We start from the raw sequence: 17,670 nt of genomic DNA, 5'->3' as shown, positions 1-17,670 counted from the left end.
GATGTTGTGATTCTTCACGTTCATAGTCATGTCTTACGGATGCCGAAATGTCATTTCCTTTCTTCTACGTGAATATTTGTCCTCAAAGATCTAGAAATGAACACAAACAAGTTCTGTTTCAAGTGAAACCTTGTATGTCAATCGTAACCTCTCCCTACAACAGAGCTTCTACATATCAAGAGCAAAGGTCAAAGCTCCCTGACCTCCTGGCATATGACGGCCGACTGAGATAACTTTTGGTTTATCCTCTGGATGAAACGGTTACACTCGTGGATCCTAGGGCGCCACGGCTGTTGAGGAAGAAATGCCTCACCTGCCTGAGACAGGGCATGGATCTAACGTTGACCCTGAGAATGGTGCCTAAGGTCTATCCTAAAGCTTGCAACGGAACTGGAAGGGGAGCTAGGGCCTCTAGCCCCGCGTTTGCATCTGACGCCCAAGCTCCCAATCCATGGGAATCATAGTTTAGAATTGGCTTGGGGACCTGACATAAGACGCTTACCGTGGGACGGCAACCCGCCCATAACCACTTACATCACAACGAAGTCACCTCGGAGCACCGCGAGGTCTGGTCTACAATAACAATAGGCACTTTCCAGAGTCTTCCAGGCGACGTTACCTTGATGACTGGGGAATCTCACCGAACTTGCCTTCCTCCTGTTGTCGGTAATGTAACTTTGCTGGCACGCTGGACGGTTGAAGAAGCACCACCCAAGGGTCGTTATTGAACTCTTCTCTGACCGGCAGTTTTAAAGAGAGAGAAAAGAAAGACGCAGAGTCAACGAATCCAATCGTTGACCGTTTGGCTTCGACCCAAAGAACCAACCCGCTAGGTTCCTGCGGGAGTCCCATGCCCAGCCCTATAAAAGGCAATAGGTCACTGCGTTAGATTTTGTGTTCCGGCCCACAACAAGGTGATCCCAGCGTTGATCCAGCGATATAAGCAGCATTCCTGTATGGACCATGGTTCCCATGGTATACATGACAGATTTTCTTGGGATGGGGAAAGCCGCCAATCAGGTATCAATAGCTGGTAAGCGCTTCTGCACCCCGCCGAATCAATTCTTGTCAGCTTGTCACGAATAACCTCATCGAACAGGTACCTCAGAAGCCAATATCACGGGTATGAAATCTAAAATGAGGGAGTCATGGCTTCCCTGAACATGATTGCGTTCAAATCAACCACTGGCAATCTCCTATTCGCTCGAAAGATGACATCAGAATAAGTAAAGGTGGTGCGACATGGGTCGGGTTGAATGTCTCTGCCTTCTAATACGAAAGGCATAAATTTGCTTTATTTCGGCTGATATGGATGAGATGCAGCTGCCAATCACACATATACGCCCCTTCCACATGTACATCTTCACTGCCTCTGTGATGCATATATCATGCTCATGAACTTGAGCAATCTCCTCCAAATAACACTAGTGGCGTTCGTTCTCTACACTGAACAATATGGCTTCAATCACCGTGGTACAGCCACAGTTTCTATGGGACCTAGCTCCTACTTTCCCTCAGCTATCATCATGCTTCAAACACCCCACAAATGAGCGGCAACAGCTGAGCTGGGAAAACATCGATCCGTATGAGGCATGGCCCAAATATGGCGACGCGACCCCCTATGCCATGTGCAATACCGGCCAGTCAAACCTTGCACGCTCACAGCCTGTCCTGAATGCCATGTCTCTAACGGAAGCTACTTTACCTATCCAGAAAACCACCCAGCCGATCAATGGCGAGCTCAAGGGAAGTGCACAAAACACGGCCGTCTCAAAGCCAGATGCAAAGGAGGCTTCAAACACATTCACGAAGCACGGCAGGATAAACAAAGATTGGAAGGCAAGACGAGACAAGATCCTGCAGCGTAACCGCCAAGCTGCCAAACGGTGCCGTCAGCGAAAAAAGCTCGTAGTAGAAGAGATCGAGTCCCTTGCCGATGCGCATGCCTGGCGGAACAACGAGCTTCGGATGCAAATTGAACAACTGCGTTATGAGATTCTGGACCTCCACAGTGAGATACTGAAGCACGCACAGTGCGATGATGAGCCAATCAAGCGATATCTTGCGCGGAGGGTTAGAAAAATTTCGGGGGAACCTATTGTCGACTCCGCTAGTTCTCAGCCGATAGACCCGCGGCTGTCTTTACCTTCCTTCGCATCACGACCTAAGCAACACTCGGCAACTAAAACTACTGTATACCCAGATGATGATGCCTCACAGTATGACTCGCAGGGCTTCGGTGGTGAAATTCTGCCCTGTCACCATTCAGCCTCAACTTCAGCTTCTTCGGATGGGCAGACTGTGGACCACACTTTGTTCGAGATGATTAGCTACTAGGTGTATTGCCGTCATCAGATAATGGGGTTCCGAGATGCTCTTGTATGATTCGCCCCATGATCACAAGTACCTCTTGATACATAGGATCTCTTGATATGTATGTCAATATTGGCCGTTGGACAGAAAGACACAGAGACTGAGAAGAGATATAAGAAGAACGGAGGAGCCTTACATGGTCTTGCCTACGCTGGTATGGTTTCGAATCAAGGCCTGTGCAAGGTGGAGGGAGTGAATAGGATCTGGAACACCGACCATTATAGCATTGGCTTTCAATAGTGTACAAAAAAAAGTTATGAGATTTTCTTAAACGTCCATTGAGTAAAGGTCGCCCTGGTAGGATCCAAGGATAATCGGATACATCTGTGTAGGTCCTGCTTCTCGAAATTTATATCATGGGATTTCATAGGACACTAACAATATCTTGTCTATTACACACGAATAGGTGGGCCCTCTCTTGGTCTCTCTGCCTTCGGATTTCACAGAATCGAACATATATACTGAATATGACAGCGCCACATCACCAATACCACGTACCAATTCCTCCTCTTCATCGGGACATGATGATCACCGCCAAACATCGCTCTGCACAGCACTTTTCACCCCGCAAGTCGAAGGAACGGTATATTTCCGGTTGGGGTCACTCTCCCACGTAACCGCCCCGTTCTGAACGCGAATAAACTTATACTCGAACGACTGTCCAGCAGGCAAGTTTATTGTTCCCGTCCACAAGGGGTTGTCAGTAGTGTAGCTGTCCGCGTTCAATGCGGTCGCGCTGCTAGGATTCCAGCTCCCGAGCTGAGAGATCGACCCGACGATCTTGATAGACTCACCGTAGACCGTAGTAGCTTTCACCGCGAAGGTCACCGACACAGTCGTCGGCACCTGGCAGGGGCTGTCTGGCGCGCCTGGGTATCCGCTAATGGTCGGCCAGGATGTGATAACCACGCTGCTGTAGGTGCCCGAGGCGGAAGTCGTAGAGCAAGCTGACGGAATGCTGGTGGCAGCGGTCTCGCCCCATGGTGCAGGAACGACCGCGTTTCGTCGGTTGTTGGCCGTGAGAAGTGCAGCGTACGACCAGGTAAGATCCCGGGCGGAGGTCTGACTCCCGTCCGTCTTGGTATATTGCTCGGCCATGGAGCCGGTGGATGCAGCGTAGGTTTGCTGCGGTCATTAGCAACCCTAACCATTAACGAGAGTGAAGAGGGAACTTGACGTACGACGATCTGCACGTATCCGTCTGCATAGGCCTTGACGGCTGAGACGATATCCTTATACACCGTCGTGGACGATGCGTAGGTCCCTGTCGCGGCAGAACTGTAAAGAGCTTTGAAGAATGGCAAAGAAACGTCCGTGATGGCCAATGATCCAATTTTATCCCACTGGTACAACGCGTCATACAACTGCTCTGCGGCGGCCAGGGTGGTCAGGAACCAAGGATTCCCGTTGTAATAGCTGTCTTCGGGGTAGCGACCAACAGCAACAGCTTGATTCTCAGCACGACCGGAGTTGATGGCATAGATTGATCGGAACGAGTCCGTTACTACCTTATGGTTGGCCAAGGCTCGCGCCGAACAGGGCTGGAAGGTAGCATCATCACACGTCGCTTGAGGATCGAACGTGTGGATACTACCCAGGACAGTGTTGATGTCTTTGCCCGATCGCCCGCCACCGAAATTGGCCTGGATGTAACTCCCGGTCCAGAAGGATTGTAAATAACATCGGACTTGGGGCGCTTGCGAGTCACAATAGGGGCACGAGGAACCGACAGTCTTTGCGAAGGTGCTACCTTCTACCAAAGCGCGATGAGAAACTGCAACAGTAAAGAATGATGTGCCTTGGACTTCCTCCCAGAGATCTGTGGAAGTTAGCTACTGATAGCTGCGGGCCATTTCTCTAGAAGCTCACCGAACCCGGATTGGCTCCAATACTGAGCCACATAGGATAGATCATTCCTAACAACAGGCCATACCAGGTCCGTCGCTATGCTTGTATGACCATTTTCCTATAAGGTAAGCTACGCCCATTCTGAAAGACGGATGGAACTTACAACTAGCCATTCTCCAAACGAGATCATAGCGGTCGCGCGCAAAGCTGGTCCGTCACGCTGCGGCCGACCCCATGCGCCGGTAAATGCTGTCTCGTCGACATTGAACTTAGGCTCGCCCAGACCCCCACTGGAAAGAGCACCAGAAGGGTTTGAGATGCCTTGGATCCGAGCCTGGGAGCTAATGAACTCCTCGATGATAGGGAGAAGATCGGCATCTCCGCCTCTGAACAGATCGACCAGGGTTTTCATGACGAGACCCGAGTCACGGGTCCAGGTATAGAAATCTACGGCCAGTAAGTCAAATGAAGGATTGCAAAAGGCCAGAGCACGTACAATCTGGGTCACTTTTGCTAGGGCTGGCAATCACCACCCCTGGACTTGCGCCCTGCGCCGACTGGCCATCTGCGCCGATATTATTCAAGATTGCCTGGCGGGAAAAATTTGCTTCTGTGCTCAGCCAGGTATCTAGACCAGTCGCCTGTCTAAGGACAGGTTGGACCGCGAGAACTGAGGATCCGAGGGCTAAGGCCCGGAGACAAGAGGAGAAAGACACCATCTTGCTTCGACTTCGTTTGCGGATGTGAAAATAATCCTATAGCTGGGACGATGAACCACGATGCGTTTTATAATAACCCGAGTATTGTAGCGGCGGAAGGGTTCGGCTCGTTGGTGGTTCAAAACATCTTTGACTGACCTGAAGCACAATTAGAGGTGCGGAGCGTCAGCCAATACTGAGAGCAGCCACCAGGTTAAATTTCCGGAAGTCATTCTGCAAGCCAAGACTAGTTGACTATTTTCTCATAGTCATGCAGCTGGCTGGAGCCAAGACGCCACCACTTCCAATCACACTGCTTGTTTCAAGACATGAGGATGCAGCCACAAATTGATTTCGCCCGTGAATTCGCCGTCCCCTGTCTGAAGAACATCTATAGTGAGTTAGGCGAAGGCCTAGATCATGGGTAGACCATGATATAGTAATTGTGGTCCGGTCTCGCAATCTCCTTGCATACTCACATTACCAGTCGCCTCAAGACATTACTACTTTCCCTACAGAATCCACGACGTAGATACCTGGTTGTACATCCCACACAAACTACAACGATATATAAGTCTGAACATCCATCGAGGCTTAATCAAGATCGATTTTCAGTTTTGAAGACCTACATTTGGTGGTGGTGGCATTTCTCAAATTGATTTGCGATCGAAAGCAATTCCCACCTAGGGCTACTTGAGAGAACAACTTTGCTTTAGCGTAGGCTCTTCTATCCTTCGTCAGGCGATATAAAGTCACGCCTTCCGGTCTTACTTGGCAATATCTGAAGCTATAATAGTCAGGATACCTAGACATTCTACCATTCTAGTGTTATATGTATGCATTTACACTCGACAGTGTTTCCGACGCCCGATAAATCGACCCCAAAAGAGAGAGAAACACCATTCTTAGAGTGCCAACTTATTGCCCCGCGGTTTGTACAACTTCTTTTCCTTGCATGCTGAGATACTATCGAGATGTTCCCATTCTACTAGCTAACCTGTGTCCCTCGAAACGTTTATTTACCGGGGACCTGGACCCGTATCTAGAAGAGTAACCTCTATCTCAACCTCCACAACCTAAGAGAGGAAGGAAAATACACAGTAATAGAAATAGAGCAGCTACAGAATTCTAGTTGAATCTATTCTGTGGTGGCGCACGAGTCACGCGTGACGAGTTTCCTGTCGCCTCAAAGATTACGGGAAATTGCAATTTCTTTAGGTTTAATCGGAACTAAATGGAAGACTCTCACATTCCTGGAAGAGGTTAATCATAAATAGCTCATACTTGATTCAGTCCTCGTTTTAATTAAGAGAACCGGAGCGGCTCCAGATGTAATTCTATTCCTAAAGTGACTCATATATGCTTTTCTTTTCTGTATTCAACTCGAGACTATCTTCTTTTTACCGTCCCAGATCACCCATATAGAAATCGATGTACCATCTCATGTACAGTAGCTTATACACTATGGCCCCGTAGGCGCTGTGTGCACTGAGGATGAAAGCTGGCACATAAACGGTTGGGCCCGTTGATAGAGCCTACACGGCTCAACCTTACGGTGTGGCTCATTACTAGTATACTGGGAACCTATAGGCATCGAGAACAATGAAGTTGCTAACTTTCTCTATCCACTACCTCTACTAAAGCATTACAACTTCGCCCGGTTAGTGGGAAAGCCCCAAGGTTACCAGTAATATTGAATGCGTCTTGATCATTCCTTAATGCTAGATTTCGAAATCGACTCGACCCTGTATATATTCCGTTTCTGGGGTAGATGCTCAAACTAAAAGGCCCTGATGTTGATAGACACGCAATTTCATCTCTGGTTTGCAGGACTACCTTACCGATGAATCTGACATCGGGCCATCATCGCTCTATAATTCCTGGTAGTGCTACTATCTGTCCCTATGATATGGTAGCGGTGCATACTTCCAATTAAAACCATGCATTTAAGAAAACCGGTACTCTGGCCCCGTCATGTTTAGGTACTAGAGCATATCTTCTGTTATGTGTATGAACCCGAGTCGGTAAGGCATTAATCGGTCATAGCAACAACGAATATTCGCCAAGCTGACTAAGTTAGCAAAGTATATTAAGTCCAATATTTACATGTTGGCCACATGTCAAGCACGGCCCGATCCGGATGTTGTAGCATGGCTGTGGCAATGCAGAGACCACAGATATTGGCGGCTGTTTGAGAATGGCTCTGCAGTCCGATATCACACTCGGCCAGTAGCCAGAGGAGCCAAGGTTCATTAAGAGTGAGGGGTTACATTGGCGGTGGGGATGACCTATCCCACCTGTTCTAACTTTCGAGTTGGTTACGCTGAGCAGATGCCAAGCGCAAGAGACCTTGGGGGTTTAACAGTGGGGAGGTAAGATATCCTGCCAACAAAAAGAGAAGGCAAAGAGAGGGGATACAAATATACATGGTACCATTCACCCATGTTCCTCTAATATACACACTGTCTGTTATTGGTAAAATGCCAATGCCGTCAACTGATCTTTTGTTAGATCATCCATACGCAACGCAGAGTGGCATCAGACTCCAAAGTATGTTTACCGGAGTCTCCGGATAGTTCTCAATTATCACAAGCATCTATAACTCCTTGCCCAGTCGGCTATTCGGTCAATGTAAGGATGCCCGATTGACTAATCAGAACAATTGGGAGGGCGTAGGGTTTGCGCTACAAGCTAGGCAGAGCCATAAATATGCCTAGCTCATGATATGCTTGCCTCATTGAGTTTCATCTCCGAAGAGAAAGTTCCAATCTCTTGGCAGTTCCTGAAGAGATGGTGGATCCTCTGAGTCAGGGTCTTAACGGTGAGGTATTATGCCGCATCGCGCCCAGCCCTAATTCATTGGTTTCCCCGCACTATCATCCACTCCCCCGCGTTCTTTGAGGTTGACAATCTGCAACCCACAATGATCGCTCGCCAGTCATTTAGTATTACGGATGATCTGCTGACTTCTTCAGTTGGTACCATGACTGCTATCTGACTGCTCACCGTCCACCAGCCTCGGTTCACATGGAGATCGACTTGGGCTTCGTTGAAATCGACAGAAATAAACTTCCACCTTCTCGACGAATCCTTGTCCATGTGCCTCGTGGTCTCTTTACTAGGGCAGACTAGTTGCTACTATGGGCACTGCTCCGTCTGCCTCACCGCTAACAATGGCGACTTACGCGGGGTTCCAGCGTCGTATTTTGCGATCTATATACGATGGTGTACATTCGTTTGCCGAGGGGATGCCAAGGGTTCATTATCAATCCTGAAGGAAGATAGAGCCTTGGGAGAGAGATGGTGATTTTTCAATGATACTAAAATCTTAGACTGGTATACATCTATAAAAAGACCGTTCTTCCCGGCCTCGATAAATGCTAATCAAGGCCACCAACATGATCCTCAAGCCCACCTTACTCTTTCTTTTGTCTCTTCCCACCGCACTGGCAGCTCCGGCCAAGAGGGACTCCCCCACGGTGACTATCTCCTCCCCCTCAGCCACAATAGTGGGGAGCTCTGGTAATGTGGAGAGCTTCAATGGCATTCCTTTTGCGCAGCAGCCAACGGGCTCTTTGCGCCTAAAGCCACCCCAGGCTCTAGAATCTCCTCTAGGGACATTCAAGGCTACTGGGGCCGCTAAAGCCTGTCCACAATTCTTTTTCACCACGGATACCTCCCAGTTTCCGAGCTCAGTGCTCGGTCAACTCATCAATATTCCGCTCTTCCAAAAGATCACCAATGCCGGGGAAGACTGTTTGACTCTCAACGTTCGTCGGCCGGCAGGAACAACCCCAGAAAGTAAGCTACCCGTGCTGGTATGGATTTTCGGCGGTGGGTTCGAGCTTGGATCATCAGCTATGTACGATGGGGCGCCCTTAGTCTCTAGTTCAATAGATTTGGACATGCCAATTGTCTTCGTGGCCATTAATTATCGTGTTGGTGGGTTTGGTTTCCTGCCCGGAAAGGAGATCCTCGAAGACGGTTCTGCCAATTTGGGTCTCCGGGACCAGCGCCTCGCCCTGGAGTGGATCGCCGATAACATCGAGGCCTTCGGTGGTGATCCAGAGAAGGTAACCATCTGGGGTGAATCGGCGGGATCCATCTCCGTCTTTGACCAGATGATGCTGTATGATGGAGACCACACCTACAAGGGCAAGCCGCTGTTCCACGGCGCAATCATGAACTCCGGGTCGGCAGTTCCCGCCGATCCAGTCGATGGAGTCAAGGGGCAAGCCGTCTATGATGCTGTCGTGGCCAGTGCAGGTTGCTCTGATGCTTCAAATACCCTTCAATGCCTGCGAGCGCTCGATTACACGGACTATCTCAACGCCGCCAACTCCGTCCCTGGGATATTAAGCTACCACTCCGTGGCCTTATCGTACCTCCCTCGCCCGGATGGAAAGGTTCTCACCGATAGCCCAGAAGTCCTCGGCAAGGCAGGCAAGTACGCCTCGGTGCCTTTCATCATCGGCGATCAAGAAGACGAGGGTACGATATTTGCCCTGTTCCAGGCCAACATCACCACCACGGACGACCTCGTCGACTACCTATCCAAGTACTTCTTCTACGGCGCCTCACAGGACCAGCTCCAAGAGCTCGTGGGCACATATCAAACGATCACGGAGGACGGTTCTCCATTCCGAACAGGCATACTCAATAACTGGTATCCGCAGTTCAAGCGACTCGCCGCAATCCTGGGCGACTTGACATTTACCCTCACCCGGCGTGTTGTCCTGCAGATGGCAAATGACATCAAACCTGACGTTCCCAACTGGTCATACCTCTCCTCGTATGATTACCTCACCCCAGTCCTGGGGACCTTCCACGGCAGTGATCTCCTACAGGTCTTCTACGGTATCCTGCCCAACTACGCATCCAGGTCGACACATACCTACTACTTCAGTTTCGTGTACGACCAGGATCCAAATTCAAGAAGAGGCGACTATATTGAGTGGCCGCAGTGGAAGGAGGACAAGCAGCTGATGAACTTCCTTGCGAATTCGGGAAAATTACTGAAGGATGATTTCCGGTCCGATACGTATGAGTTTATCAGTAAGAATGTGGCCTCGTTCCATATCTAGTGGATGGTCGTACTTAGTTTGACGCTATGCTAATGATGATGAGTTATGTATATATGAGTATAATGGTAATACCCGGAACCCGCTTGCTTAGTTGGTTCTTGGTAATTGAAGCATTGATGCTACATGACAGGCCTTAGAAAATAAAGGTAAAAGCAGTCATAACCTGCCATTGAACCTTAGCTTAAACATCTTTAAAATAACTATATCGAGCACCATATGTGGAGAGGTTAGTGGATTAGACTTGTTAGTAGTGACAGCACGTTAGCGCTCGAAGAGAGATCTACGAGACTACTATATTTACTTTGGATTATCGCCTTCTTACCATATCTACACTGGTAGGGTCGACGCTTACATATATTGAGATAACCTAAGTCGATGATGCTTTTTAAAGCACGACATAAATACGGTGCTATGATATTTCCTTCGTAACAAATTAACTTCTAATTCCTGTTAGGTAGCCCGCTTGCAAATGCAGCTTGAACAATATATGGTATCACAAGTTAACCTCTATGTACAAGGCCATCAATCTATACATTACAATAATTTTTGTGTCCTCATGATCATCGGAATCAAGCCCACGCCGACCAGCTCAATCCATCCCGGTACTGCAGCCCAACCAGCGGGCCCTCGTTGGAAAGAAGATATCCGTCCAGGCAATGATCATACGATACTTTAGGTTGCTCCTGGTAGAAATTATCGAATTGTGGATGAAGCGCGTCTTTCAGGCTCTGCACAGAGCCGTCAGGGTGGATTACCTTCCACGGCTCGATACAGGTGGGACCCTGGCAGGTCTTCAGAACGAGAAGTAGAGCATCAAGACGAGTGATAACTGCCTGCAGGGGCCGCCCGAGGAGCTGGGAGGTAGTGTTCCTGGGTGTGTAAATGTTGTTGATTTGGTAAGGGTCGGCCTGGGCTCATTAGTATGTTTCACTGAGATGGATGAGTTGCAGCGACGTACTGTTAGGTCGTAGAGCTCGTGCTCGCCGTGACACCATACGGAGTAGTAAAGATTATATCCCTCGCCGAGAATACGGACAGACTTGTAGGTATTGTTCGGCATGCTTGCATCCCCGTCCGGACCTGTAGGTGACTCGATTAGCACGCATTAATGGTGTAACTAGTCAGCAGGAAATGCCTTACCGATCTTGGAAAAGTCACCCTCCAGAACGGCGGTGCCCCAGAATTCCACAGTAACATGCTCATGGGAAATTGAAGCCGACTGTCTCTTGATCGGCAATGGCGTGCCGTCGAAATCGTCGCGCAGTGGCAGACCGGCTAATTCAAAGAAAGTTGGGACCAGGTCGATGTGTGTCGAAACGCTGTCCTCGGTCTTTCCCTCGGGAATTCCTGGGCCTCGAATGAAGAACGGGACTCGGATGTCTTCTTCAAAACCAGTAGTTTTGCCTGGGGGCATACGGTGCTGACCGATGTGGAATCCGTTGTCGGAAGTGTAGATGATGTAGGTGTTGTCAATCTCACCACTTTCCTCAAGACGAGAGACCAGTTTCTCGACCAGTTCGTCAACTCCTTGCAGGGCACGCAGTCGCTGGCGATAATAATGGTCTTCGTAGTCAATCACGGTTTGGTTCTGCAGCGCAAGGTTGGATACCCAGCTAACTCCGGTGCGCTGGAATTGTCAGTGAGCCCCTTCCTCGGTTCAGAAAGAGTAGACTTACGTTGAGCGGGTTGAAGCTCGGAGTCCGGGGTACCTTGACGCCCTGGAACAAGTGCCGATGGCGAGGCGCAGGGATCGGCTCAGACATGATGCTTGCAGCAGTGCCCATCGTGTTCGGATCAATGTTCGAATGGGGAGCAACCGGCGAAACAGCCACGAAAAAGGGTCGGTCACTCTCCAGGGCTTCGTCCAGGAGTCCCAGAGCCTTCTCAGTGATCACATCGGTCGTGTAATGACCGGCATAGTTTTTGGGGGGTTCGCGATTACGCTGGTAGGTGGAGTTGTAGTAAGAGTAGGTGTGCGGGTCGAGAAGGAAGTCTGATCCGTTGAAGCCCTTGGGAAACGGCTTATTGTAGGTACTGAGACTGTGGGCGTTCATGAGCTTTCCGGTGTAATAGGTGTTGTAGCCGGCATCCTGGAACCACACGGGGAACCAATTGTCATTGAAGCCTTGCGAGATGAACTTGGGATATCCGCCTATTACAGTTAGTCTACTCAGCATGCGATGGGATGAATAGTCACGTACCCCAGGGTGGCCTCACATCCGTCACATTGGTATTATGAGCCTGACGTCCTGTCCACAGACTGACCCGCGAGGGACAGCATAGAGCCGTGGTGACAAAGTGATTTGCGAAGTCGGTGCCCTTCTCCTTGATTAGACTCAGGATATGCGGGGTGTATGCAGTCGAGTTCAATTGGAGATCCTGGTCATCAGTCATAATGAAAAGGAAATTGGGCTTCTTGGCGACATTTCTCTGCAATATCTGTTGCTGCGGGAGAGCCTCTGAAACCGCCAGAAGGCCCGACAGGGCCACAATGCTTGAGAGCTTCATGATGGCTGACTGAAGTTGTAGCTGGCATGGGGAAGCTGTCTAGGATCTGCAGCTGGGCTCCGTAGATATATCAATCAGCTCAAATGCGGGGGAACAGCTCATGAGTCCACGATTGCGGTTGCGATTGCGATTGCGGGCGACGGGATGATGCCATCCAACGGTTTGCCGAGCTTTTGCGAGCGCCGCGCGTCTAGGGACAAACAGATACTGGAGTGAAGCGAATCCAGGGGTGCAATTGACGTGCCGTATTGGGTAAATTAGAGTTCAGACCCACCAGGTTCGGCTGTAGCTATCGGGATGAGATCTCAAAAGCTGGTGCAGGTGCCAGGTGCAGTTGGTTGCCCATTGGATATCGACCATGACTCTGGACAAGTATATTCTCACCAGGTGATGATGCTTCAAGAGCTTCATTTTAGCGGATATGGCATCATGATCGTCCAATAAAGGAGGGGGGGTCAATTGATGATCGTCTTACTTTTCGGCCGGATATGAATTTATTCATGGAAATGTATTTCCACCGAGTTAGGGTTGTCAAATGTCACGTCTCACATCCGACCAGTCCCTACAACCTTAATGCTTGTCATTCTCAATCTGCAAGGACGATAAGCTTGAATATCTCCAGATTCAACTAATTGACAGAATAAACCCGAGAGTCCACTGTTCTCCTACAGAGAAGGTTGTTGAATAAACTAAAAGCTCCTTTACCCCACAGTGGAGATTCCGCTTCAGATTACGTGCTTGGCTCTAAGATGAGCTCATCCTGTAGAACATCTTTTTTTCTGGTCTTTAATCGTGGAAATACTTGCAGATGGTATGATGCTCATGGCAGACCGGGCATTCACTCAGGGAAATACAGTGCGTATATTGTACAATCTCGAAGTGGAAATCAGTAGCGCTTAGGGTCTGTCAAGCTCATCGAACCTTTTGGGGAAACCAAAACATTAATTTGACTACTCACGACCGTCCTTCCTTTTTTCCCTTTTTTTTTTTTTTTTTTTTTTTCTTCTTCGAGATCGTGTGTTATTATTTTATACATACCACCATTGTTTGGGTACTACCCAGCCCATAAATAAACCATGCCGTCTCCCTTTGGATGCGGCGGGTGAAGACAGAAACTACGAGTTACTAGACCCCCAACATATGCACGGTTAAGAGATACGGATAACGGGGAAGGATCATAATCAAAGTTGAGAGGCGTCAATGCACCGAGCATAATCGATTAGGTTACATAACTAGCATCACATTACATCTCCACGTAACAGGGTATCTGGCGCACCGGTCCGTCCGTTTACTTCCGGGCATTCTCCTCGTCCAAACTCACGCCATTCTTTTCGGTATATTTGCTCTGCGGCAGGTTGTTCAACTCGTCTTCCCTCCGATCCAGCTTGTAGTTGCTCAACCAGAATCCAATGGCACCGACAAAGGCTAGGATTGTCACCACCATATAGTTATACACCAGCAAGGGATCCTTAGACAAGCCGACAAAGGCCTGGCCGATGGCGGAGGAGAAGGCGTTCATGAAGAGTGCAACGGCCTGTACGATCGACCGCATGTTCTTGGGGGCCTTGGTGAAGGCATACTCGAGGGAGGTGATGGAGGCAAAGATCTCGGAGATACCACCGAGGATGTAGATAATTGCCTGGGTCCAGACGGAGATGGGCGAATACTTTCCATATTCATCGAGACAGTAGTTGGCCTCTTTGCCGCAAGGGCCTTTCACGTAAATGTAGTGTTGGATCACCGTGGCGGCGATCATGGAGCAGCCGGCAACCACGAACCCACACGTGATTCTCTTAATAGGCGTAAAGTTGAATCCCAGGTGTCGCAGGCCAGGGTAGATGACCCGATCAAAAATAGGAATGCATATAATCAAGGCAAGGGGGTTGAGGTTATTGATGATGTCGTTGGGGACACCACCGAGGTGCATGGTGGCCGCTTGGGATGTCAAGTTGTTTAACATCTGGTTGTATGCGAGCCCTGGGCAACTCTACATTAGTATGGGTGAAAGATAGAGACAATGGGGGGAAAGACATACAGAACAGAGGGTACCACAGGAACACTTTGCACGCTTTCAGCCCACGAGCAACCTCGTCGACCCATTCGTCGTCGAAGGTCATCCACTGAGGACGATTAGGACCCAAAGCACTCGGCTTGACTGGTTCCCAGAATGGCTTGTCATTGCGTTTGAACCTAGTTTATCAGTATACTTTAGGCCAGACAGGACACGTTGGGACACCTACAGCCGAACCGGGTTCAGCGACCACCGCCCCTTCATCGCCAGCTTCCAGAGCCGGAACGCCTGTGTGTAGACGGAGCCTTGTGGTTTCACCCGGTAGTACTTGTTCCGGCAGAGGAACAACACCGTCGGGCACCACAGAAACAAGCATGTCGGCAGGAAGTACGAGAGCCAAAACCCAACATATCTCTCGGCATAGACCATGCTCACCTGGCCGGTGATGGAACCAATGTTGACAGTCAAGTAGTAGTACAGGTAGATCCGCTGGACGGTGATGGCTGGGTCCACGATCACCCGTTCCCCGGAGGCAAGGGTCTTGATGTATGGATATTCCTCGCGATACTGCTCGGCGATGAGGGGTGAAATGTTCGATCTGATTTGCATAAGTATCTAGAATCTCAATATGACGAGGAGGATTGGGTGAGGCCTTACTTGAAACCGCCCGTTCCCACGCCCATGATGATCAGACCGATCGAAAAACAGGCGATCGCGCCCTGGGGGTGGGAGATCACGCTGGGAATGGCGGAGATGACCAGAATCAAATGGCCAAGCAAAGCGGCAGCGATGGAGTACATGATGGTGCGGAATCGACCCAAGTATTGATCGGCCACGAATGCGCCGGCCGTGGGCATGATGTAGGACCAGAAGGAATTGACTAGACGTTCAGGACCCACTCTTTCCCTCGAAAAGGACATGCGACTTACACAAGGTCAAACCAGTGGAGGCCTGTTGGCCCATGTTCAACGCTCCCGGCACTCGTGAACTATCATAGGTCGCACCGGTGGAGGAGCCTGCCGGCATGGGACGCTGGATAAAGTTGACGACTAATGCATGTCAGCACGGGATCTCAAGGATGGATGTGCCAGCGCAGAGAGACACACAAACGGCTGTGGTTCCATAGTAGGAGAATCGCTCGCACAGTTCCACAAACGCCACGGTATATGAGGTCCATGGGATTTGTCCGCACACTCGACGCAGGGTTCTCAGTTCCTCGTCGGTCGGATAGGTCTTTTGGAGATCGGTATCATCGGTGGTGGCGCCAACAACTTTGGTCGCCGGTACTTCTTCAATACTCGGTGTGATGTCCAAGTCCTTGTCAATGGAAGGAGCCTTTTTTTCATACAAATGGGCATCATGAAGGTTGGCTGTCGCTTTGGCGACCTCGACCGTCTCCGAGGGGTCGGAGGGATTCATGATGTCGAGTCGAGTCACGCGCGCAGACTAAAACGAACACAGAGGGGAGGGAATGTGTATGTGTATAGATATGTGACTGTGATAGAAAAGAAGGGAATGGAAGACGGGGAGAAGACTTGGGGCTTTTAATACATGTGGTGGTTCATGTGGGACGAGAATTAGGATTTTGGGGGGAGGGGAAATCAAGTGTTAAACAAAAAGGTCACTCAAATTAAAAAATATATATATTATTTATTATTATTATTATTATTATGATAATAATAATCATGAAAAGAAAAAAAGAAAAAGAAAAAAGCAATTGGGATGATTTATCGCGTGCCATGACCCATGCCGGTCCAATTGCCACTCGTGGTTTAGATTACACTACTACTCCTCCAGTACTACTACTACTGTACTTCCTACTACATATGAGTATCTACATCCATACTACTTTCCTACCGGTAATCTGACATTTCCAATACGATCTAAGGCCAGCCACGGAGGATTATCTCAAACCGGTCACTGGTCCCCAACATAAGACCACCCGTTGATAACCGGCCTTATAAGTTTATGCCAGATGAATGAACCTTGATCATTGCAAGGTATAACTGGACGAGAAATCAAATGGTCGTCTTGGCTATGGCACTTGGATTCGGAACCAGCCGACCGAATAGATAGAGAAGTGAAATGAAATTACGCGAAGATAAGCGGACATGTCTGAGCGCAGAGAAAGAAGCACAAGCGGAGTATAATTCACCAGTCGCGGGAGTGAACCATGGCTTGGCGGGTTTCTTGGCTGGCAGGTTGTAGTGCAACCTCAGGCCCTTGGCACACCAATCATCCATGGTTGTTCCAGCTCCCTATCTCACATTCGTAGGACGAGGAGATAATGGCAAAACTGGGAAGCAAGTGGTATGTTTGCCATGCGGCTGAGTCAGCCACCCTTACCTTTTCCGTGCTTTTACCCCGGACATCAGGCTTAACCTCGACCACGCGATGTTACCTTGCTAGAAGCTAATTCTGACATTCCAGTCAATCAGCATTGATTTCTATTCTGGTTACCATCTGAACACTAAACTGTCCATGGCAGGCAAGCTAGCTAGCTAGCTACCCTTCCCGATGGAGCGGCCACATGATTGGAAATGACTTGGATTACACCATTTTCGTTCAGATTTCTCGCTTTCTCACCTCCGACCCCCACCCGTCGGATTCCCGAAGTTAGCCACTCTTACATTCTCTCGGCGTGGCCTTGGCAGGGAAAAGGAAGTAACCAGACCGTTGATGCCATCCAAAGCATGAGAGCATGGATATCATGATACGCGATCACCAATAGAGGTTCAGATAAAGTCAATAGATAGACTACTGGGGTGCTTTCTCCATCCCTGTCCATGTTGTCGGTTCTCATTATTAACAGAATGCGACCGGGGAATCTAATCTAATCATTTCCCCAGACTGAGGGCCGCTTATTATGTAAAAACAATCCCGGAGACAGGAACCATCTTTTCGCCCCCCAGCTCTCACCAGCTTATTAGGTAACGGAAATGAGATCTGGATATACGAGTAGTTTGGTACGAGTAACTGAGTATATATTCTTTAAGTACGGGGATGAACCTCGGCACCCTCGCCACCCATGTGTTTTCTTTTTTCTTTGTTGTGCCGTCTCCCCGGCCTTGCCGACCTTTGTGTAAGACCATTCGACGAAAAGAAACTCTCTTGGCCATGCTTAGCCATGTCTTCTTCCTCCCCGTCG

At 49.3% G+C, this 17,670-nt stretch overlaps 6 protein-coding genes across 6 annotated transcripts; 2 read left to right on the top strand and 4 right to left on the bottom strand.

The window, feature by feature from the left end:
- Nucleotides 1-465: 465 nt before the first annotated feature.
- Nucleotides 466-852, bottom strand: F9C07_12813 (uncharacterized protein; the record flags this gene model as incomplete). Its single annotated transcript, XM_071507899.1, has 3 exons — nucleotides 466-484; nucleotides 535-573; nucleotides 620-852. The coding sequence occupies 3 exons, from the start codon at nucleotides 850-852 to the stop codon at nucleotides 466-468; spliced, it is 291 nt and encodes a 96-aa protein (XP_071367387.1).
- A 603-nt stretch (nucleotides 853-1,455) lies between these two features.
- Nucleotides 1,456-2,337, top strand: F9C07_12812 (uncharacterized protein; the record flags this gene model as incomplete). The annotated part of the gene is made up of 1 exon (XM_041287488.1): nucleotides 1,456-2,337. The coding sequence occupies one exon, from the start codon at nucleotides 1,456-1,458 to the stop codon at nucleotides 2,335-2,337; it is 882 nt and encodes a 293-aa protein (XP_041151175.1).
- A 564-nt stretch (nucleotides 2,338-2,901) lies between these two features.
- Nucleotides 2,902-4,940, bottom strand: F9C07_12811 (putative glucan 1,4-alpha-glucosidase; the record flags this gene model as incomplete). The annotated part of the gene is made up of 5 exons (XM_071507898.1): nucleotides 2,902-3,498; nucleotides 3,555-4,192; nucleotides 4,243-4,339; nucleotides 4,385-4,668; nucleotides 4,718-4,940. The coding sequence occupies 5 exons, from the start codon at nucleotides 4,938-4,940 to the stop codon at nucleotides 2,902-2,904; spliced, it is 1,839 nt and encodes a 612-aa protein (XP_071367386.1).
- A 3,356-nt stretch (nucleotides 4,941-8,296) lies between these two features.
- F9C07_12810 (putative extracellular lipase) lies at nucleotides 8,297-10,003 on the top strand (the record flags this gene model as incomplete). Its single annotated transcript, XM_041287489.2, has 1 exon — nucleotides 8,297-10,003. The coding sequence occupies one exon, from the start codon at nucleotides 8,297-8,299 to the stop codon at nucleotides 10,001-10,003; it is 1,707 nt and encodes a 568-aa protein (XP_041151177.2).
- Nucleotides 10,004-10,433: 430 nt separating this feature from the next.
- Nucleotides 10,434-13,513, bottom strand: F9C07_2287425 (alkaline-phosphatase-like protein). Its single transcript, XM_041295300.2, has 5 exons — nucleotides 12,205-13,513; nucleotides 11,680-12,155; nucleotides 11,144-11,630; nucleotides 10,962-11,083; nucleotides 10,434-10,911 (listed from the first exon to the last, which is right to left on the bottom strand). The coding sequence occupies exons 1-5, from the start codon at nucleotides 12,509-12,511 to the stop codon at nucleotides 10,573-10,575; spliced, it is 1,731 nt and encodes a 576-aa protein (XP_041151178.1). The 5' UTR covers nucleotides 12,512-13,513; the 3' UTR covers nucleotides 10,434-10,572.
- Nucleotides 13,514-13,799: 286 nt separating this feature from the next.
- Nucleotides 13,800-15,941, bottom strand: F9C07_12808 (putative MFS peptide transporter; the record flags this gene model as incomplete). The annotated part of the gene is made up of 6 exons (XM_041295301.1): nucleotides 13,800-14,488; nucleotides 14,547-14,701; nucleotides 14,752-15,120; nucleotides 15,180-15,402; nucleotides 15,452-15,571; nucleotides 15,629-15,941. The coding sequence occupies 6 exons, from the start codon at nucleotides 15,939-15,941 to the stop codon at nucleotides 13,800-13,802; spliced, it is 1,869 nt and encodes a 622-aa protein (XP_041151179.1).
- Nucleotides 15,942-17,670: the final 1,729 nt, after the last annotated feature.

The sequence above is a fragment of the Aspergillus flavus genome, chromosome 8, assembly GCF_009017415.1.
Source record: "Aspergillus flavus chromosome 8, complete sequence".
NCBI classification, from domain to species: Eukaryota; Fungi; Ascomycota; class Eurotiomycetes; order Eurotiales; family Aspergillaceae; genus Aspergillus; species Aspergillus flavus.
Note: the sequence above shows the minus strand (reverse complement) of the source record. Positions and strands in the feature narration are given on the sequence as shown.